Genomic DNA, 21,221 nt, shown 5'->3' with positions numbered 1-21,221 from the left:
CCAGGAAGGATCCTTGAGGCAGCTGAACCGGCACGGATCCATGACACAGGTGGAAGGGAGTACTTCTGGAGCCCACAAAGGGGGTCCACATTGCAAAGTCCAGCTCCCCAAAAGAACTGAAGAATCACCACACAGGTGGGTTAGCAGGGGGCCAGAGAAGGAACAGAAGCCCAGAGGTGGGGGATCTACCACTACACGGCCCCAGTGGCCACATGGGGAGAATCAGAGATGGTTGGAATTACTGCGTCAGGGCTAGGATTGCCATTTTCTAATTGCACAAAACCGAACACCCTAGCCCTGCCCCTTCCCCGAAGTCCCGCCCTACCCCCCCCTGCTCACTATATTCCCCCTCCCTTGGTGGCTCACTCTCCCCCACCCTCACTCACTATTACTGGGCTGGAGCAGGGGTTGGAGTGCGGGAAGGGCTCTGGCTGGGGATGCGGGCTCTGGGTTAGGGCCGGGGATGAGGTGTTCAGGGTATGAAAGGGGGCTCTGGGATGGGGCAGGGGATTAGGGTGCAGGTAGGGTGAGGGCTCCAGCTGGGGGGGGACAGGCTCTGGGGTAGTGCTGGGGATGAGGGGTTTAGGGTGCAAAAGAGCATAAGAACGGCCATACTGGGTCAGACCAAAGGTCCATCTAGCCCAGTATCCTGTCTTCTGACAGTGGCCAATGAGGTGCCCCAGAGGGAATGAACAGAACAGGTAATCATCAAGTGATCCATTTCTTGTCACCCATTCGCAGCTTCTGGCAAAAAGAGGATATAGGGACACCATCCCTGCCCATCCTGGCTAATAGCCATTGACGGACCTATCCTCCATGAATTTATCTAGCTCTTTTTTGAACCCTGTTATAGTCTTGGCCTTCACAATGTCCTCTGGTAAGGAGTTCCACAGGTTGACTGTGTGCTGTGTGAAGAAATACTTCCTTTTGTTTGTTTTATACCTGCTGCCTACTAATTTCATTTGGTGGCCCCTAGTTCTTGTGTTATGAGAAGGAGTAAATAACACTTCCTTATTTACTTTCTCCATACCAGTCATGATTTTATAGACCTCAATCATATCCCCCTTAGTCACCTCTTTTCCAAGCTGAAAAGTCCCAGTCTTATTAATCTTTCCTCATGTGACAGCTGTTCCATACCCCTAATCATTTTTGTTGCCCTTTTCTGAATCTTTTCCAAGTCCAGTATATCTTTTTTGAGATGAGGGCGACCACATCTGCATGCAGAATTCAAGATGTGGGCATACTATAGATTTCTACAGAAATCTATAGAAAATATGATATTTTATGTCTTATTATCTATCCCTTTCTTCATGATTCCCAACATTCTGTTTGGGCGGGAGGGGGCCTCAGGGCTGGGGCATGGGCTTACCTCGAGTGGCTCCCAGGTAGTGGTGCAGCTGGGCTAAGGCAGGCTCCCTGCCTGTCCAGGCTCCGCACTGTGCCCCGGAAGAGACCAGCAGGTCTGGCTCCTAGGCAGGGGGCCAAGAGACTCTGCACACTGCTCTAGCCCACAGGCACCGCTCCCCAGCTCCCATTGGCCACAGTTCCCAGCCAATGGGAGTGCGGAGCCAGTGCTCTGGGCGGGGGCAGCACGCAGAGCCCCATGGCCCCCCTGCCTAGGAGCTGGACCTGCTGGCTGTTTCCAGGGTGCAGCGCAGGGCCAGGACATGTAGGGACTAGCCTGCCTTAGACCCACAGCACCACTGAACAGACTTTTAACAGCCCAGTCAGCGGTGCTGACCGGAGCCACCAGGGTCCCTTTTCGACCGGGCATTCCTGGCAACCCTACTCAGGGCCTGCCACTCCACAGATCAAGTGAAGATTTCTTCTATCCCACCCCTTCCTGGAGCCCCTACTAAGCCTAGCCACTTGTCCCCAAGTACTCGATCATTTCTGGAGCGTATCTTTCTAAGTCCAATAAAGTGGTCTCATCATTTTGTTCACCTGCACACGATGTTTCCTTATTTAGCAGTGATTTTATTTCCAGTTCCCATTAGCTGCAGATAAATGAGTTTCGAAGCACAATTCTGACCCTTAAAAAAATGCTCCCTGTTTAAGAAGCACTATAAAGCTCTACTGCTAACCTCTCTGCACCTTCTTCCTACACTAATTCAAAACAATAAATCAGATACTGTAATTCAAACAGAAAAAGATGAATTTTATATACCGTTTACAGACAAACCTGATAGATCTGGCAGGGAAAAAAAATGAAAGCAAGGAAGCTCCTGGGGAGAATGATACTGATCACGTCTTCCTATCTATCGTCCAGCAACACAGCGAAATGTGGTGCATTAGGGAAGCAATTAAGGGGGCACCTCACCTGTTGTGGTTTCAGAAGCACATTACACATTTAACTCTTGAGTAGCAATTACTCTGCTGCTATGGGAGGCAGTGAGGCCTTGCAGCTAAAACACTGAACTGGCACTAAGGCTCCTGCTCTGCCAGTGGCCTGCTGGGTGACCTTGGGTAAGTCACTTCGCCGCCCGGTGCCTCAGTTTCCCCAGGTGCAAAATGGGGATAACAATACTGGCCTCCCTTGTAAACTGCTTTGACATTGTTGTTTTAGGATCAGATTTTAAAAGCACTTAAGTGACACAGGAACACAAGTCCCATTAGAAATTCAGTTTTTCTAGGGGATATACTCTCTTATGTCACCTTGGTGTTTTTGTAAGTTTCCCCCTTTAGCCTGGTTAAATCAGACTAACATTAATAAGATCAGTATCTATTTCTTACTCTTATAAGCCTCAAAACATTCTAGTAGATATTGTTTAGTTTCACTGAATGCTGATTGTATGCTATTTTTCTGCCTAGAACGATATCTTACAACCAACCTAAGCCTTCCTAAGAATACAGATTTATCCTGGAAATAGCTAAAGTTAAGTGTGATTTCAGCCATTTTCAATGGGGCTCTGCATGGGCTCACCAACATGCAACAAATTGCCGAATTAGGGCCTGTGCGTGAACCCCAATTTGTCTGAACAGTTATCTGGTGTATTACATACTGTATGTCTATCTATGGTTAAGGCAGATCATAAGCTCCTCTGATAGGAACCTTGTCTGTTATGTGTTCATAAAATACAGTGCATGCTCTAAGTAATAATAAAATAATAAATATAGGTCCTCCTATGTAGTCACTTGACTGGCAGTCTGGAAAATTACAGCAATCAAAGGGCTAAAGTGCTCAAAATAAACAGTCCAATTTAGAGATTCAACAAAAATTCAAATGAAATGTATTGTTCTCAGCATGGAATACAAAGCTAGGTCAATTACCAACTTGCTGTGTTGGCTTGCAGGATAGTTTCTGACTTAAGAATTGGGGTAGCTATATTTCAAAGACTCCAGCTACCTGAATTAGCAGGACATGTTGTTTAGCTTTGCTGCAGTTATATGCACGCTTTATATAGTTATATGCACTGTTCCCACTCCTAACACCGACTCTTCCCACCAATCTCTTATTGTATGTATGCCATTAGCCAGGTGTGTGGCATTTTTGGATTCTTATGGCCTCATGTTTATGCCCTCACCACAGCCAAAATAACATTACCTTTGTCACCCTGCTATAAACTGGAGATAACATTTGCTTAATATGCACATCTAAACTTACAGCCAGGCTGGCGTCTGTGCAGGAAAAGGTCCCAGGATTTCAACTTCATCTTCGCTCGACTGACAACAGCTACAGTCAAAACACTTCTGACAACAATTTCTACAAGTCCATCTGCACAGCAAGAGATCCAAGAGTCTAGAGAGCAGACCCTGAGGCCATTGGAAACCAAAGAATAAGATTACAAACAGTAGATCATCGGTGAGAAATAACACTCAGCTGTATTTATGTTTTGTGTCTCTGCAGCAGAACATTTGGAACTATATTTATTCCATTTATATAAACAGACAAGTGCCGTGCAGTTACTGGCACAATCTCACTGAAGCCATAACTAGGCAGGGAAATAAACATTCACTGCAGGTATTTTCTTTTATAGAATTATTATGTACGTGGGCGAGAGAGTGATTTACAAAACACTATGTCATAACAATATGCTAGAGCAGAAACATGCCCATTATTTCACCTACATTAACAAATTAATATATCAACAAATGCATGGCAGAGAGAAGAAAAAACTGAAGACCTCAATTTAATTTCACAAGTTGTTGCACAGCTGAAAAAACCTAACACAACAATATGAAGGTATTTTAATACTGTAGGCATGTAACCATATGATATTCATATGCTCCATACATGCAGTATTACAGCCTCAAATTTGTCAGCAAAATGTATCAGCCTAGGTACAAAATCTTGCCTGACTCTTACTATGATGATTAATTTATTGAAAAAGCTAATGATTTTTTTAAAAAACGTTATTTGCCCTCGGTGAGTGTAGAAGTGCCCCGGAGAACAGAATTTTGTATGGTGGCAGTAGTAACTCCCTAACAGTGCTATTACATTTATTACATGCACACACATTATATATATATATATATGTAATAATGTACACAGGTTAATGTATACACTTAGCCTGTGTATATATGTTTATAACATTATAGCGTAACATATAAATATACACAGGCTAAGTGTATACATTTATAGCAAGGGAGAAGTATATCCCAAGAAAGGAACTGTCTGAGGAAGCCACAGTTCCCTTCCTTCTCCCCCTTGCTTCAAGAGGGTATAAACTTGCTGGTGGCTTATACCAACGACAAATAACTACCCCACTCCCACCACACCCTCTAAGCTCAGCTTGCTGGTGCACTGGAGAGAGAGGGAAGGAGGCATGAAGCCAGGGTTCTGCTCATTCCCCATCCACCCCTACCCACCTTTCCCAGGTAAGGGGGTGGGGGGAGAAGAAAGTGTTTGTAAGAAGGCTCGCAGAGCAGTACATGGGACACAGACAGACAGATTCTAGCTATCTGTACTCAGTGATAGGTGAAAACCCAGAATGCATTATGAAACCCTCACAAAGTCAAAATTTGAGAATAGCCTTTTTAAAATTGTACTAGAAATTATTGAATTGCATCATGTTTGCAGTGTTCAACACTGCCTGTACAAGGAAGCAGTCGGCACTCACTGGGAGGCCTTCACTGGGAGCACAGGGCTGCAGAGGACAGTAGCAGATTGATAGTAAAACAAATTTTTATTCCACACCTATAAAAAACTGAATTTTCCTGGTATACGAAAAGATTAATTTTTCTATAAATGAACCCCAGAAATCAGAAAAGCCACAAAGCAAGGAATCTGGCATACCATTTATACCTATGGCATTAGAAAACATTCAGAAAATGCAGGACAATCTCCTCTGGACGATGAGATGAGACAGAATAGGGAATGAATCATCAGATTAACTCACCTCATTTATCGGTTCCAACTGTCCTTTTAGATATCCATGATGAAGCAAAGGGGAACAAAATGAAAAAGACAAAACCAGTTTAGCAATGCTCAAATAACTCTAAATTAGCACCAGCCAGAGAACAATTTCTTTAATTTCTCAGGACATGTTATTTCCCAAGCTTGTCCTACTTAATTTTAGGGGAGGGGGAAGAATCTCCTGAAGGAGCAACAATGTCGTCTTCTCCCCTTCCCTTCCTGCTGCTCACCCTTCCCTAGGAGGATCCCACCACTCTCACTCACCCCTGTTTACAGCAAGAGAAACGTATGTATTGCTTCTGCTACCATCCCCCTCCCAGGAGACATCATGTGCAACCACACTCTTCATGTGTCCCTAGGAAATTACTTCATTTCTACAACTACTGTATTTACTGCATCAGTAGCAAACCACATCCTGGTCATAGATACACTGCGAGCTCCTGGTAATAGAGACCCTGATCTCAGTTCAGTTCTGGCAAAAATGGTTGCAACTCCAGAGATATTAAGACCAATAGTTTCAGAAGTGGACACTAATTTTTGAGTACTCCCATTTCTTAAGGGGCTTGCTCTCCCAAAAGCTTCTATTGGCTATACTCTATGGAAAACATAGACAATACAACTTTTAAAAAAGAAACTAGATTAGATTAGATTAAATTTAGCTCTACAATGGCTTCCATAGAAAGCATTTTAACACAAACATCCATCGCCACGTTCTCACAGACCATTGCTTAGTGAAAATTCCGCCACCTGTATGAGGTAAGGTTTGCAAGGACAAAAGTGCTGTATTTTGATATGGCTATACCCAAAAATCATTTTTAAAAACCCCAGGGTTCTATCATCCCCCAATTTACATACTAAGGTCCACACAAAACTGGTGTGGCTTATTCCAAGCCTGCACTAAAATTCCTATTCTGCATTAAACCGGGTCCATTGGATTCATGCCCTGCAGCCAAACAGCCCAGCATGTAGTGTAAGAAAAGGCCATGTGGCATGAGGGAGTGGGGTGTGGTAATTCCAGGCAGGCCTGTATCAGACAATCCACCTGGCTAAAATGTATCAGTCGTGCAAGAGAAGCATCAAGTAAAACAACCTAGATCTGCTTTAAAATAAAACAGGTCCTTGGGCAGCCAGGACCCCAGGAGCATGAGCAATGCTACCCACAGACTCCATCATAAAGTAACTGGAGTTCCATCCTGACTGTGTGCTCAAACTCCCGCAGAAACCCTAGCCAGGCACACAGGAGTGACGACAGAGACTACAACAGGCAGGAACTAATCACCATAGCACAGCAGAAGCAAATGAACAGCCAGTGCCATAAAATACATAAATGCACAGATCCATGAAATAAAAGCAAACACAAACAGCTGTCTGTGTTCATGCCAGTCACATGCAACAGGGGGACTAGCTCTGGGGGAATGACAAAGGTTTATAGAGCACAAATGATGTGACTGCCAGCAGGTGCTGGGTAAGCTCAGTTGAAGTTTAAGAACATGGACACTAGAACAAACCCAGCACATAGAGGCAGCCATGACATTGGCCTAGTCCACTGGGAATGCAAAAGGAATACCACTCAAGTTACAGCTGCTGAGCCTAGGCTTATTGTACCAGATCTGCCCATTCAAGGTCAACTAGGGTGACCAGTCAGCAAATGTGAAAAAACAGGACAGGAGGTGGGGGGGTAATAGGAGCCTATATAAGAAAAAGACCCAAAAATCAGGACTGTCCCTATAAAAACCAGGACATCTGGTCACCCTAAGATCAACTCTTCAACCCAGGAGCATAATCCATTTGGGTGCCATAAACAAACCCCCATCACAAAACAACACATTGTATGTGTAGGGTGGCCTTGGGGCCCTTGCACAGTCATTGCTGCTTGATGACCTTGCTGACAGCTGTTCCTTGCTACCTTGGTTTCCAGGATCTGCCATACGTGGGGCTGTTTTTGTTATCTTTACCCTTACACTCCCTGTGCCCCATATGCTGCTGTGCTTAGCTGTTCCCTGCATCCTCCAAATCAAGTGTGACCAGCATTTTTAAGGCGGGTGATATTGCACAGCCAGGGCTCGCTTTTTCTAGCATGAATATACTTACATACATGCATGTATGGACATATACATGTCCCCTCTACTTCTGTACACTTTGGTCAGTTGGGGATGACAGGGCTCCAGTACTACACCACTGATATTACAGATAGAGGGCAAAGAACATTAAGGGTGGCATTTTCAAAAGAGCCTGGCTTAGGAACACAACTCCCAGTGAAAGCCAATGAGCCGCGTGCTCTTAAGTCACTTATGTACTTTTGAAACAATAAATCGTAATACTTCACACACACACAAAGCCTGATCTAAAGCCCAGTGAAATCAATTCAAAGATCCCTACTGACTTCACTGGGCTTTGGATCACCATAGTATCTTTCATCCCAGGATCTCAAAGCACTTTTTAAATATTAACTAATTTGCAGTCAGTACACCCCTGGGAGGTAGGTCACTATTGTCATTGTCATTTCAGAGATGAGAAACTGAGTCACAGAGAGGGTGACTTACCCAACAGCATTTTACATCCACTGTGCACAGATGTCACTGTCAGTGACTATGCAAGGCAGTGGAGAACCAAACCAAGTCATTGGCAGAGCTCAGATAAGAAGCCAGATTTCCTGGCTAACATCTTCCAGGAGTTTTTAAACCATAAAACCATGGGTATCAAAACTCATTCAGGGGAGCAGGTGAAATTACATTTTTAATTATACACCATGGACCCAGTTTACAGCATTAGGGTCTCATATACACAACAGCCTATCCACCAAAGAGCTCCTTCTACCCTGGCACAATTACACGATGGACAGGCCGGGCTGGGAGTAGTGACAAACCTTGGGGCTCAAGGCCCCCTGCCCATCTAGCTCCCAACAGCCCCGGAAAGTAAGGACAGCTTTAAGTGAGTGCTGGTTTTCATGGCCTTGAGCAAGTTGAGTGGGTCCCTGTTTTGAAGTTCATAGTTGATGGTAATATGTCAGTATACCACATTGGGGTGAGAGTCCCTGTGTCTGTGTCCACAGCAGGTCCCTTTATTGGTGTGAGAGCCCCCGTTTCAATCTCTGCAAGGATTCCCATATGTGTGGGAGTCCCCACTTCTAGGCTTCCACGGTAGGGGGAAGGTGTCTCACGTAGGTGGGGTTTCTGAGCCTGCGTTCTCAAGGGTCCACGTGACAGTGTGAGGGGCACATTCCATCCCTGCTGGTGTTTCACAGGAGTGTGATTAGCAAGGTCATCTCACACTCTGGGGGAAGCTCTGTGCCCTTTCATTACCTTCTGGCTGACTGATTCCTGAGCCTCCCAGGCCTCTTCCAGAGGCTGCCCTGCCTAGTCCTCCTCCCTCAGCAGCAGCCACCTAAACTCAACTCAGGAGCAGCATCCATGGTGATGCCAGCTGGATGGATGGGGGAGGAGTTGGTAAAGGACCGCTGGCTGCTCCTACTCCCATCTCCCTGCCCGCTCTTGCTCCTACTCTGAATTCAGTCCTAGACAGGGAACAAGCAGTCTACAGCTGGATCGCTGAACATGCAATAGAACAGAAGCAGAGGCAGCTGCCACAATTGTTGCTCTGCTTCTCTTTGTGCCTTGTATATGCAACTCTGCACGAAGGCATCACAAACCTCTCACACACACAAGAACTCACATATATGCTGACATTCACACGCACAGACCACGCACAATCCTATACATAGACACACACGCGCACAAACATAAGCACACCTAAATACACACACACACACACACACACCCTATACATACAACCCCCTCCATAGACACAAACACAGTCAGGCCCATACATACGCCATCAGTCAGATGCACAAACACACAAGTTCACACAAACAAGCACAAAAGGGGATGTTCGGATTCATTCTTAAGAAGGAGGGGAGTTCCAACCACAGGCAAGAGTCCCCCAAACCCTTCTCCTGTACGACTCCACAGTGTTTCCAACAACCCACCGTCCTGGTCTGAATCGAGAGGCGTCGGCTGACCGCTGCTATTAAACAAATGCAAAAAACCGAACCACTCGTGCCTCAAGGCTTGTGTATGTCACGGGAGAGCTTCACCTTTTCGGCAACTACCTCACTCGCACACCCCGGTTTACCGTTAAGCGGGAGGGGGAAATCACTAGCCCGGGCTGGATTAACACGCAGCTAGTAAATTGAGGTGAGCGCTCACCCAGGTTAGGGCAGACCCGGTCTCCCTGCGGTCCCCACCCCGGCAAAGAGGACATCGCCTCCCCAGTGCTGTCCAGACCTACCTGTATATACGCCATCTTCACTAGGTATCACATTAGTTCCCAGCACAGCCCGAGCACGGCGTCTCTCTCCCCTTTGCCCTCAACAGCACAAAAAGACGCGACTTGTGTGCGAGAGGAGCACTGGCCATCCCCGCTCCCCCGGCTGCTCGCTGCCTCTCGGCGCCTCCTCCCCAGCGCTTCCCGAGCCCGGCGCGGGGCGGGGGGGGGGGACGCGGTCTGGTTCTCTGGGATTTCGGGCAGGTTGTGCCGGGGGCCCCGGGCTCCCTGTGCCGCGCGGGGCGGGGAGGGGAGGGATGGGCTCGGCTCTGGCAGCCTGTCACCCGCTGCACCCTCCTGGGCATGGCTCGGGGTGAATTTCCCCAGCTTGGGCAGCCGCGGCCGCCACCCTCCCTCTTCCCGGGGTCGCCCTTCGCCTCTCTCGGGGCAGCCTTCCCGAGCTTCGAGCCTCCCAGCCCGCGGCCCGGACCGTCACCCCCTCCGGCCAGCAACACGTGGCGCAAAACAAGACCCAGCCGGAGCCCGACGCCTTCCCCCGGGGACGCCGCACTCAGCGCCTGGGCCGCCACGGAGAGCGACTGGGGCATAGCCCCGGACCCAGCAGCGCCCCCTGCGCCCTGGGCAGCTGGAGCCCAGAGGGGACCGGCCCCGCCAGGGGGCGGCGGCTGGTGCTGCCGCCCCGGGGAGCCGCCAGGGGGTGGAGGGAGGCTGCCGCGGAGGCTCCCAGTCCCGCTGAAGTTCGCAGAGCCCGTGGAGCCTGGGCAGGCGCTGGGCATGGTGAGACGCCGCGCCTGGTAAAGGGGGCGAGAAGCGGGGGAGCTCTTGGGTCAGGGGCAGGCCTGTAAATCTGGCCTGTGACTCTGCCTGCTGCACAGGATGGGAGCTCAGGGTGGAAAAGGAGTGAGGGGCCGAAGGAAGCTGATGCCGTGCGATGGGGGAGGGATCCCCTGGCACCTACACGTGCCACAGAGCCGATGGAAGCACCTGCCACCAACATGTGCTGCCAGTCTGCTAACGTGTGCGATGGGCTGGGGAAATCCCCAGAACTTATGCACTGGTGGGGCGAATCCTGCATGTAATGCCACGCGGGAACTCACCGGGAGCCTGTCACATAGTAAAAAGACCTTGAGCCAGTGCTGCTAACTCCAGGGTTTCACACATTACCTGACTGGTCCCAAGCCCCTAGCACATGTTGGTGACAGGCAGTTCCGTAGGCTCTGTTGCATGTTAGGTGCTGGGGGATCCTCCACCACATCGCTCACTTCAGCTTCCTTCAGCCCCTCCAGCTGCTGCTCTCCTGTTAGTGCCTGAGAATCACTACTTTCATTGCTGTTCGTTTTAAAGTAAGTTTCTAGCCCTAGGGGCTGTCGAGAAATGCTTGAAAACCTGATTCCTAAATGCCAGAAGGCAAATAAAAAGAACCCAACATTTATTATACTTATAATCTCTCAATTGTCTAGGGGAACCTGACTCATGATTTTTAAACACTTGGATTAGCCATACTCATTATTACAATGCAGAATGTACTCTAGGAAATTTACACACTGTGTGTAGTAGGAAGGGGCATATAATTACTGAGGGAACAATCACAGTACAGGCTGTTTGCAGGGGTGCCCGAATGGGAGGGTGTCACATATGCAAGTTAGGACCCCCTTTTCAGTCTCCTCTGTGTTAGGCTAGCCCCATTTTGACCTTTGCATGGGGACTCCATGTGGGTGTTGTGGATGCACAGACAGACGGGCCCAAAGATCCCAGGGAGTGTGTGTAGAGTAGACCCCTAGGTTTTAGATTCACAGAGATCACTGATTTCAGAGTAACAGCCGTGTTAGTCTGTATTCGCAAAAAGAAAAGGAGTACTTGTGGCACCTTAGAGACTAACCAATTTATTTGAGCATGAGCTTTCGTGAGCTACAGCTCACTTCATCGGATGCATGCCGTGGAAACTGCAGCAGACTTTATTTATACACAGAGAATATGAAAAAATACCTCCTCCCACCCCACTGTCCTGCTGGTAATAGCTTATCTAAAGTGATCATCAGGTGGGCCATTTCCAGCACAAATCCAGGTTTTCTCACCCTCCACCCCCCCACACAAATTCACTCTCCTGCTGGTGATAGCCCATCCAAAGTGACAACTCTTTACACAATGTGCATGATAATAAAGTTGGGCCATTTCCTGCACAAATCCAGGTTCTCTCACCTGGATTTGTGCAGGAAATGGCCCAACTTTATTATCATGCACATTGTGTAAAGAAAAGGAGTACTTGTGGCACCTTAGAGACTAACCAATTTATTTGAGCATGAGCTTTCGTGAGCTACAGCTCACTTCATCAGATGTTTACTGTGGAAACTGCAGCAGTCTGCTGCAGTTTCCACGGTAAACATCTGATGAAGTGAGCTGTAGCTCACGAAAGCTCATGCTCAAATAAATTGGTTAGTCTCTAAGGTGCCACAAGTACTCCTTTTCTTTTTGCGAATACAGACTAACACGGCTGTTCCTCTGAAACCTGTCATTGTGTAAAGAGTTGTCACTTTGGAGGAGTCCTCCTTTCAGTGCTCACGGATGAAGGGGGCTACATATAAATGTGGTTCTCAAGGCCCCACATGACCTCCCGAGGAGCACTTCCATGCTGGCATTTCACAGGATTGCAGGCTACGAGTCACATGGTTAGCCAACAATATCAGGAAGCTCTGCCCTTTCATGCCCTTCTGGCTGAGTCCCAAGCCCCCTCCATTTGCATCCCCAGGGCCTGCTCTGCCTGGATCTCCACCTGCTGTCCAGCAGCTGCAAGCTCCCCTCAGCTCAGCAATTAGGAGAAGTATCCATGGTAACACTATGGATGGGGGCTGGGGTCGTTGCTAGAGCACCCCTCGCTGTTCTGACTCCCATCTCCCAGCCTGCTCTTGCTCACACACCAAACTCAGACCCAGAAACGGAACCCTGGAGTTAACAGATGGATCATGGCACATAGAGAAGCACCAGGAAGTGCAGCAGGGCACAGTTGCCCACACAGTGCTATAAGGCATCAAACATTTGTCTCATCCACACACATATATGCAGACATTCATACACATAAACAACAGCTACACACAAAGATAATCACACAGAGATACCAACAATCACACATGCACAATGTGTATGTCTGAATGAATGCAAGTGTCTCATACCCACAGAATCTCACTAGTACATTCACTCACTCACACACACACACGATGTTAGTTTCCTTTTGTTTTACTGATTTGTACCAACACAACCTTAAAAGGACATGCACCCAACACATAGCTAGAAGGGATGCTTTCAATTTCTTTTATTTACTTTTTTAAATTAAGGTCTAGTCACAAGTACAATTACCCCCAAACTTATCTGGGAAGAGATTGTTTTGTAACCCTACTCGGGATTGTCAACCGCCAGTAAGCCACAGTTCTTGTTTCTAAATACATTAGAAGCAAATATTACCATTGAATGCAAAAAATCAGAACCAATAATAATGCTACAGGTTGCATCTGTCACTAGAGAACTTGACCTTTTCTGTAACTAACTCTCAAGTTTCCCATTAAGTGGGAGAGGGAATCACGAACCTGGGCTGGATGAACATACAACGAATAAATTCAGTTGAGTCTAAACCAGGTTAGAGCAGACCCAGGTCCCCTGTGGTCCTCCCTCCCCAGATAACGAGGACATTTCCTCCCCAGTGCTGTTCAGACCTACCTGTATATACGCCATCTTCACTAGGTATCACATTAGTTCCCAGCACAGCCTGAGCATGGCGTCTCTCTCCCCTTTGCCCTCAACAACAACAAAAAGACGTGACTTGTTTGCTAGATGAGCACTGTTCATTCCTTCTCCCCCTTGCTGCTCACTGCCTCTCCATAATGATCAAGGATTCTTTCCCCGTATTTTTTTTTAAGCACAGAGGTGTTGATTATTTCGTTTGTTTCTAATATTTCTTGTATGGTTTTCTGGGTTCTCAGGCTCTCTGTGCTGCGAGGGATGTGTTCTGTCAGCCTGTCACTTGCTGCATGATTGATTTCCCGCTTTTCCTTCTTCCCTATGGTAGGCTGGTGGTGAATTTCCCCCTCTTAGGCAGCAGCTGCAGCAGACTTTGCACTTCCAGAGATCTGGATTCCCCTCTCTCAGTGCATCTCTCCTTGGATTTGTTTTTCCAACTTAAAGCCTGAGGCTGAATCCGGGGGAAGTATCTCCTGCAAACAGCATCATCCATCTGTCTGCAACCAGATGGACAAGAGACTTTGAAACAGCAACATGTAGGAGGGTCCTTTTTGTCACAGAACAAGAAGCAAAACGTGTCTGAAACCTATTGGTGATCATTTTCCACCCGCAAACCAAAAACCTTGCTCTTATTTCAAATTATGTGTGACCAGGTTAGATATTTATATATTGAAAGGGAATGGTGTATTGAAGGATACTCTTTCATGATGAGTTTCCAGAAGGACCTGCAATAAATCATACCGAGGGTACCTACCACCATCTATAGAGAATGCTGTCAATGTGCAGTGCACACGGTCATTTCATGTACACAAGGAAGCTGACATAAGTATGAGTAGAGGGCACTGCAATGTACATTTTGCCGTGTAAGATACTGAAAGAACCATCACCTTAATAACCCTTTGATTTGCCAGCATGCACCTCTCATTTCTATTTTTATAATTAAAGCGGGCATTAATTACGCCTTTCCCCCTCTTACAAAGGGTTTAGAAGAAGTATTTCACTACAGCTGTTCCGCAATAGGTTGATTGCGTTTTTTAATTTGGGGAAAGTGGTATTGTTAATTGGTAGAGCTAATGAAAAGAATTCATTAATAAATGAAGACGACTCGTCTGTAGATTGCATGTGTTTGCATTACGGGGCGGAGCGCAGGTTCCTTTGGAAGCGGAATGCAAGTGTCAAAGCTGCAATTGCAACAGGTCTTGTGCGGAAAAGCAGAACAGCGACATCCAGAGGACAAAGTGAAAAACTTCAGGGAACTGGAAAACATTTCCGAAGCTTACGAATCAACTGAGAGGACACAACTCTATCTGGATTAGACTGGCTTCATAACACACCCATATCACATGCTGGTAGAGTGCAGTACACTACAGGGCTAGTAAAACCTTATCTAGTGCAATTAACTAACAGGTCTTAGTGGAAGTGAATGTAGCTAAATATGAGTTTTATATCATTTTCATAGGTGTACTATTTGACACCAGCAACCTGCATTATTATTGCTGTACCCCTTCAAAAAACAAGGATTGAATCAACAAGGACTAAACTGTAGAATTAATTGTAACAGAAACATCCAAACCATGCATTGTGACTGGATCTTTAAAAGAACTGGATAATTTTATGAACATTAGTTCACGAGATAGAATAAGGATAACAAAATCTTAAAGATCATATCATATAAGGAAGGAATTTTTAGCCTAACATTGCATATAATACCTTACTAGGATTTTTTTTTTTTTACTGTCTGACGAAGGCTATTGCTGGAGGCAGGATATCAGACTACATGGACCAATGATCTGATCTATTATGGCAAGTCTGATGTTCCTAAACAGACTATAACTAACTAGAAAGCAAGCCACGAAAAACAAGGACATATGAGGTGCTCAACTAGACTTAAAACTAATTGGGATGGGAGTGGAGAAGGATAAGTCTTAACAGAGAACTCTCATTTAGTCATCAGTCTAGTCTATTGTAGTTACAATAATACTAATAATCCTATTGTCGTTTAGGTTGATTTAGTGTTTTCATTGTAACGCCCCGGGGGGGGGGGGGGGAGGGCACACCTGCGGTTGTTTAATATTTCAAATATTTCAAAATCATTTGACTGAAGTTTAGCATGCACACTTCTCATGATGTAAAGGATTTTTATTTTATAGGACATGACATGACCAAAGAGTTTAGACAGCTTTAACCATTTAGCTCAGTGCTGTTTCCTCAATGGTGATATATAAACGGCATAGTTTACCTAAAATGAAAACAATATCCAACAGCATGTCAGAAATCCTTTCCTCCTTCTCCATCAGGCAATTTCAGTGTTGTCAAAAATGAAACTGCATTTGAACTCTTACTTTGACCCCCATCAAGTATGACCCCCAACATCAGGGATCGTACATTGGTTTCATCCTGCCCTACTGCTGAATTACAAATCAGAAGTTTGTAAAGGAAAAAGAGCATGAGAAATCAAGTTTAATATTAGGGGTCTGATTCTCTGCTACCTTGCAGAGTTACACCATTCTGATCGGGTAGCATTTTACACGTTGAACTGGCTGTGACAGAGAAATGCCTTGCAGTTCTTCAAAAATTGTGCTAAATGGAGATGAGAAGAGACAAATGTGGAATAATCTATATTGTTAAAACTTTACTTTTGGCCACGTTCATGACTTGGAAGGCAGCAAGCATGCTACCACATGCAAGAACTATATCAGAGCTCTCTAGAGTTCTGCTCTCTGTGCCCATAGTGGTTGGAGGCTTTGCAGACAGTGCCTAAGGCTCTCATCCTGCTCCCACTGAAACTAAGGGCCAGACTTCTCTATGCCTATCTGGGTCATTGTCTTGCAAAGGAAAGCACCTTACTGTTGCTCTCCAGCAACAAGGTGGGGCATTTTGTGCCGGATTTTGGGCTGTGCTTCTTGAGTGCTACCTTTGCACATCCCAAATTATGGCCTTGGCTTAGGGAAGCTCTAATTTAAGTCTCCTGCCTGTGGTTCCCTGTGAAGCTCTCCAGCCGAGCCCTGGTACACCCTTGCAGGAATTTGCACTGGACCCTGGACAGATCTTTGCTACTGGAACCACAACAACAGGCAGCAGGACTAGACAGTTATTGCCCGTGCACCAGCCCCTGGAGGAGGATGCAAAACACACTGAAACAGGGGGTTACATATCCACAAGTAGCCCCATATTACAGACCACAGATGATTACTTAGATATGGCAGATTTTGAGAGACAGTGTAGCTAATGGGATGAGACTTGGCTCTGCCATATTAGATACAGGGGCCCTATTCCCAGCTAGTGTAATCTCTCAATCCTTACTCAATAAGAGTTGCGAAGGGACAGAATTATTGCCATTGGACTGTAGAAGTAGTGACTTTAAATCGTGGTCTTCTGGGTCTTAATCCAGTGCACCTTCCTCTGCACCAAAGGATGTTTTGAAGGGGAAAGAGGAGAAAGATGATAAAAACCATTTTGCTCAGGTCTTGTCCAGAATTTCAGCTGCATGTGGCAGGCTGAAGCGATACGCTAGGGTGGCCTATGTGCTGATGGAACATCGAGCTGCCCGCACGCTTGCTGAGTACAACATGGATGGGAAATCGTAATTGTCAGCTGTTTAGAACTAGGCCCAATTGGAACGGGTTTTCATGGAGACCTCAAGTGGCAACTCCCTCACCCCAGGATTAGCACCCTGCCCCATTTCAATCTCCTGCTGCAAACTATGGAAGAACTGGAGCTCTCCAAAGAAATTATTAACATTTTAGGCAACATAAATATATGAGTCACTATAGCTCCCTATATAATGAGAGAGAGAGAGTCCTTCAGGTGCAGCATTGCTATAGGAGACTTCAGCACTAAAGTTTATATTTAAGGACTTGTTTCTTCTCTCGCTGAAGTCAATGGCAACACCTTCACTGTCTACACTGGCAAGGGGCCCTAGGTTTCTTTTAATAACTATTTCTTTTCCTCCTGAAGACAGCTCCTGTTTTAGAAGCACAATTCCCATAGTTTAAATGTAATCACTTCTCTCTCTTATTCTTGTTTTGGGCTGTGCTGGGCGCACAGTTAAGTTGCGGTGCATGGCATTTCTCAAATTTTTTACTACTTGTTTAATAGAATTTTTTATTCTACAACTAACATATTTCTAAGTCTCAGCATTTAAAATGTCAGCCTTTACTCTGAATAGCTTCACTATTTTCATCTTGATTCACTGCCACCCTAATGGGGCTTACAATAAATGAATAGATGGGGTTTTTCCCATATCACAATACAGTAAAGAAAGGCTTACATCTTTAAAATAGAGTTTTCAACTCATGAAACCATCAAGCAGTGAGTCACATTAAACCAGAACACGTGACATTATGTAAATGGCACATCACGTGTATTGGTGTCCTGCATTTTCATGGTATATTTTTAAAAGAATATAAGTATGGGACTGGGGAAAGAGAGAGAGACTTTTGTAGGTAAAAGATGAGACAGTCATATTTTGTAAATCTGTGGGATTATTCCTCTTGCTCCTACTTAGGCAAAAGTCTTCTCAAGTGCTTTATATACTTATAAACTATAAACAGTTTGACCCCAAAAAGGGAGAGACTCCATGAAATCCATTAGGGACTTTGCTAGTGTTGTTTATTTTCTGTGGAAGGTACCCAAATGCTATGATGATGAGCAGCAGTCAAAAATCCTGAGACATTTCCAGTTTTAAAAAATATGCACAAGTATTTGAATCCATATTTAGGAACTTTTCACCGTGGTTGACTGACTCCTTTAAAAGGTTCCTATATTAGGTTCTCTCATGATATGATAGAGGAATTTTACATATGTGTACAGTTATAGTCCAGAGAATAAATTGGTTCTAAACAGTAGATAAGTATTTATTGTCAACTTTAATTACAAGTCTGCATTTGGCTGGTATGCTGATTAAGCTCAGCTCCTACAGCATTCAGTATAAATAGCTCCATTTCACAGGATGATAACATAACCTTTAGACTCCCTGTGCTGCATGAAATGTGTCATACTGTATATTTTATAACATGTACTCTGTACCTTCTCATGTACAGAATGTGCCTGTAATATATACAGACTTGAAAATCCAGTATTTTTAACTTTTAAATAAACTACGTTAAGTTTTCTATTTTAAAAGTTACTTCCACACAATTGGCCATATTCTCGTCTCACTTGCATTGGCATGAACACAGATCAAGAGTACCTCCAGTTAAATCAGTGGTGCTATATGAATTCGATACTGATTTTCCATGGAGAATCAGGCCCATAGTAAGCCACGAGTGAATATCTCTGAATATGTGCTCGAGACAGAATTCGCATCACAATAAGGTAGCGAATGCTGCCTCTAGTATAGCATATGTTAACTAGGCATATCTGAATCAGCAGTAGACGTGATTAAAACATAGTACAATATCTGGTATATTTTATGTACTATCAAACCCAAGCTAGAAAGCAATTTTTAGCCTGCTGCCATCAAAACAGCACAAGTAAACTGCAAAAGGTGAGTGTCAAACTGAAGGTGGCAAAGAGGAGAATCAGCTGGCTACTTCGTTTGAATCTCGCCAAGGGGTATTGGCAGCATGCATAGACATAGCAATGGGCAGAGTAAGGGAGTAAAGTGTCTGTCCAAGATAAGATGGGGGGTCTTACTCTGCTTTTCCCCATGCTGAGCCCTTATCATAGTTCCCTTACTGCTGAGCCTGCTGAAATAATCTGCTAGCATTAGGTCTTAAAATAAGTCTCCTATCTCTAGCTATTTTTTAAACATGGCAAACCATTGGAGATGGTGCTTGCCCACTGCTCTTGGCAGCCCTTTAAAGGGCTTGATTCTGCCATGGTGACAGGTCTAGCTTCACTGCACCATAGCCTAACTTCTTATTTATATCCCCCGTTCCAGAGGTTTATTGAGTAACATGCTCTGCTGCTGGCAGGATTTCACTCCAGCATAGTTCTCCCTCAACTGCTCACTTGGCCTTTATGTATCCAGGTGTTTGCAGCTTCTACTTCAAGTCAGTCCTAGGTATTTATATGCTGCCATTACCAATTATTATTTATATGCCTCCATTACCATAGTATCTGAGCACCTCCCAATCTTTAAAGTATTTATCTTCACAACACCCTGTGAGGTAGGAAATACTGTAATCCCCATTTTACAGATGGGGAACTGAGGCCCAGAGATACTATGGGTATGTCTATACAGGCTGCAGCAGAGAGATTCCCAGCCCAGGTCAACAGACAATGGGTGTGTCTAGATTGCAGTTTAGGCTGGAGCTCAGGCTCCGAAGCTTAGGGAGGGAGGTGTTGTCCCAAGCTCCAGCTAGAGCTGTAATTCCAAAGCACTGTTTAAACAGCTATTTTTAGTGCACTCACAGAAGTCCAAGTATCGACCTGGGCTGGGAGGCTCCCTGCCGCAGGCTGGCACAATCTAGGCAGACATAATCTGTGTGACTTGCCCAAAGTCATCCAAGAAGCGTGGGAAGGTCAAGAAATTGAACCTGGGACTTCAAAGTACCAGACTAATGCTCCAACCACTGGGCAATCCTTTCTCCCTAGTTCCCATCTATGAGAACTGCCACATAGCTGACAGAATTTCCATCAGCTCACTCCCTTTGGAGCAGGGAGAGGTTGCCCCCATATCCCTCAGAATGACCAGGGGATTCAGCCTCAAATCCTGAGGTTCTACAAGAACCAGAATCTAGGGTTCTGCAAGAAACTAAGGCAGTCCATGCTTCAACTTAGCCCCTACAATACAGAATACTCTACACAGCCCATGCAAAACCTTGACCTCTCTGTACTGAAACTGTGAATTGAGGGGCCATGATCATTGTGATGGTGACTTTTGTGATGCCTACTGGGGACTGAACTGAAGACAGTAGATCTGAAGTGGATGGATTTGAACAGGTGGCCTAGAGGGCAAAGACAGGGTAGCCCAGTTCCACAAGTCACCTGGCCTTCTGTCTTGACAGTCTCTAAATTACTTCAATGACACCGTCTATACCTGCGAATACACACACTTCCAGATCCGAGATCCATTTCACATGCTCCTTTGCTTATACCCTGAAGGTAATAGCCAGCTGTTCTTTATATTTCTTTTGTCCCTGTTGTTCTTCTCTGTAATTTTCCTCAGCATTATCCCTTTCTAGTTTAATATTATCTGCCCACCCATTTCTCTTTTTTGTTGCGTCCTTTGCATCCCTCACATCTTCCTTGCCTCTCTAAAACATAATAAAGAATTAGCTGCCAGACTGCCTGCTCTCCTCCTGTTCTTTTATTGTGCCCTTTAACGCACTATTCTGCTTTGCTTCAGAAACAGCCTCTGCTACTTCCACATCTTCTGCAGTGCATCTGGATTATTATCAGGCCACCTGTCCGCTCCCTAATTGGCAGTATCAGTAAAAGCACATTTTTCTCTTTTCTTTAAATCTCCAGATGAAGGGCCTAAATTTGATCTAAAAACCTCAGATCCCCACTGCCTGTCATTTATAATGTACTTGCGTGCACTGTAGAATCACAGTTACGCTCTTCCCCTCATACACACTTTCTATTTGGTCCTTAACATACGATCTGTCAAGAACTGTTATTGAACGATGCTGAAGCAGAGTTTGAAAATGCAGCCAAAAGCACACAGCCTCTCCTAAACCATGTCCCTTTAGGAAGTATGTTCTGTATATTGTTTTACCAAGTACATAAAACACAAATACTTGAAGGAACATGTTCCTAAGAGCTGGTCTTCACGAGAACCTTAGGTTGTGTTAGAACTAGACTTTGCAGAGTCATGTTAACTAACATGATATTGACCATAATTTATCAACAGTCAATGTAGAGAGGGCACCGCAGATCAACTCCTCCCCCTCCCTCCCAGCGC

The 21,221-nt window shown here is 45.4% G+C and overlaps 1 protein-coding gene across 7 annotated transcripts in view; it reads right to left on the bottom strand.

Annotated features, from left to right (window-relative positions):
• Positions 1-21,221, bottom strand: part of SYT17 (synaptotagmin 17) — a 117,520-nt gene that overhangs the window by 65,077 nt on the left and 31,222 nt on the right. For 2 of the 7 annotated variants that reach the window (XM_075132744.1, XM_048866857.2), the window contains exons 2-3: positions 5,340-5,357; positions 3,605-3,753 (exon numbers count right to left, since the gene is read on the bottom strand). In XM_075132744.1, coding sequence (XP_074988845.1) covers positions 3,605-3,753; positions 5,340-5,357 — 167 coding nt within the window. Of the gene's footprint in view, positions 1-3,604; positions 3,754-5,339; positions 5,363-9,643; positions 9,865-13,348; positions 13,940-21,221 lie in introns of those variants that run through there. The other 5 variants (XM_048866859.2, XM_048866858.2, XM_048866860.2 and 2 more) reach the window with 5 other exon arrangements.

The sequence above is a fragment of the Caretta caretta genome, chromosome 10 (assembly GCF_965140235.1).
Source record: "Caretta caretta isolate rCarCar2 chromosome 10, rCarCar1.hap1, whole genome shotgun sequence".
Classification (NCBI taxonomy): Eukaryota; Metazoa; Chordata; order Testudines; family Cheloniidae; genus Caretta; species Caretta caretta.
The sequence above is the reverse complement of the archived record's forward strand: the minus strand, read 5'-3'. Positions and strand labels throughout refer to the sequence as shown.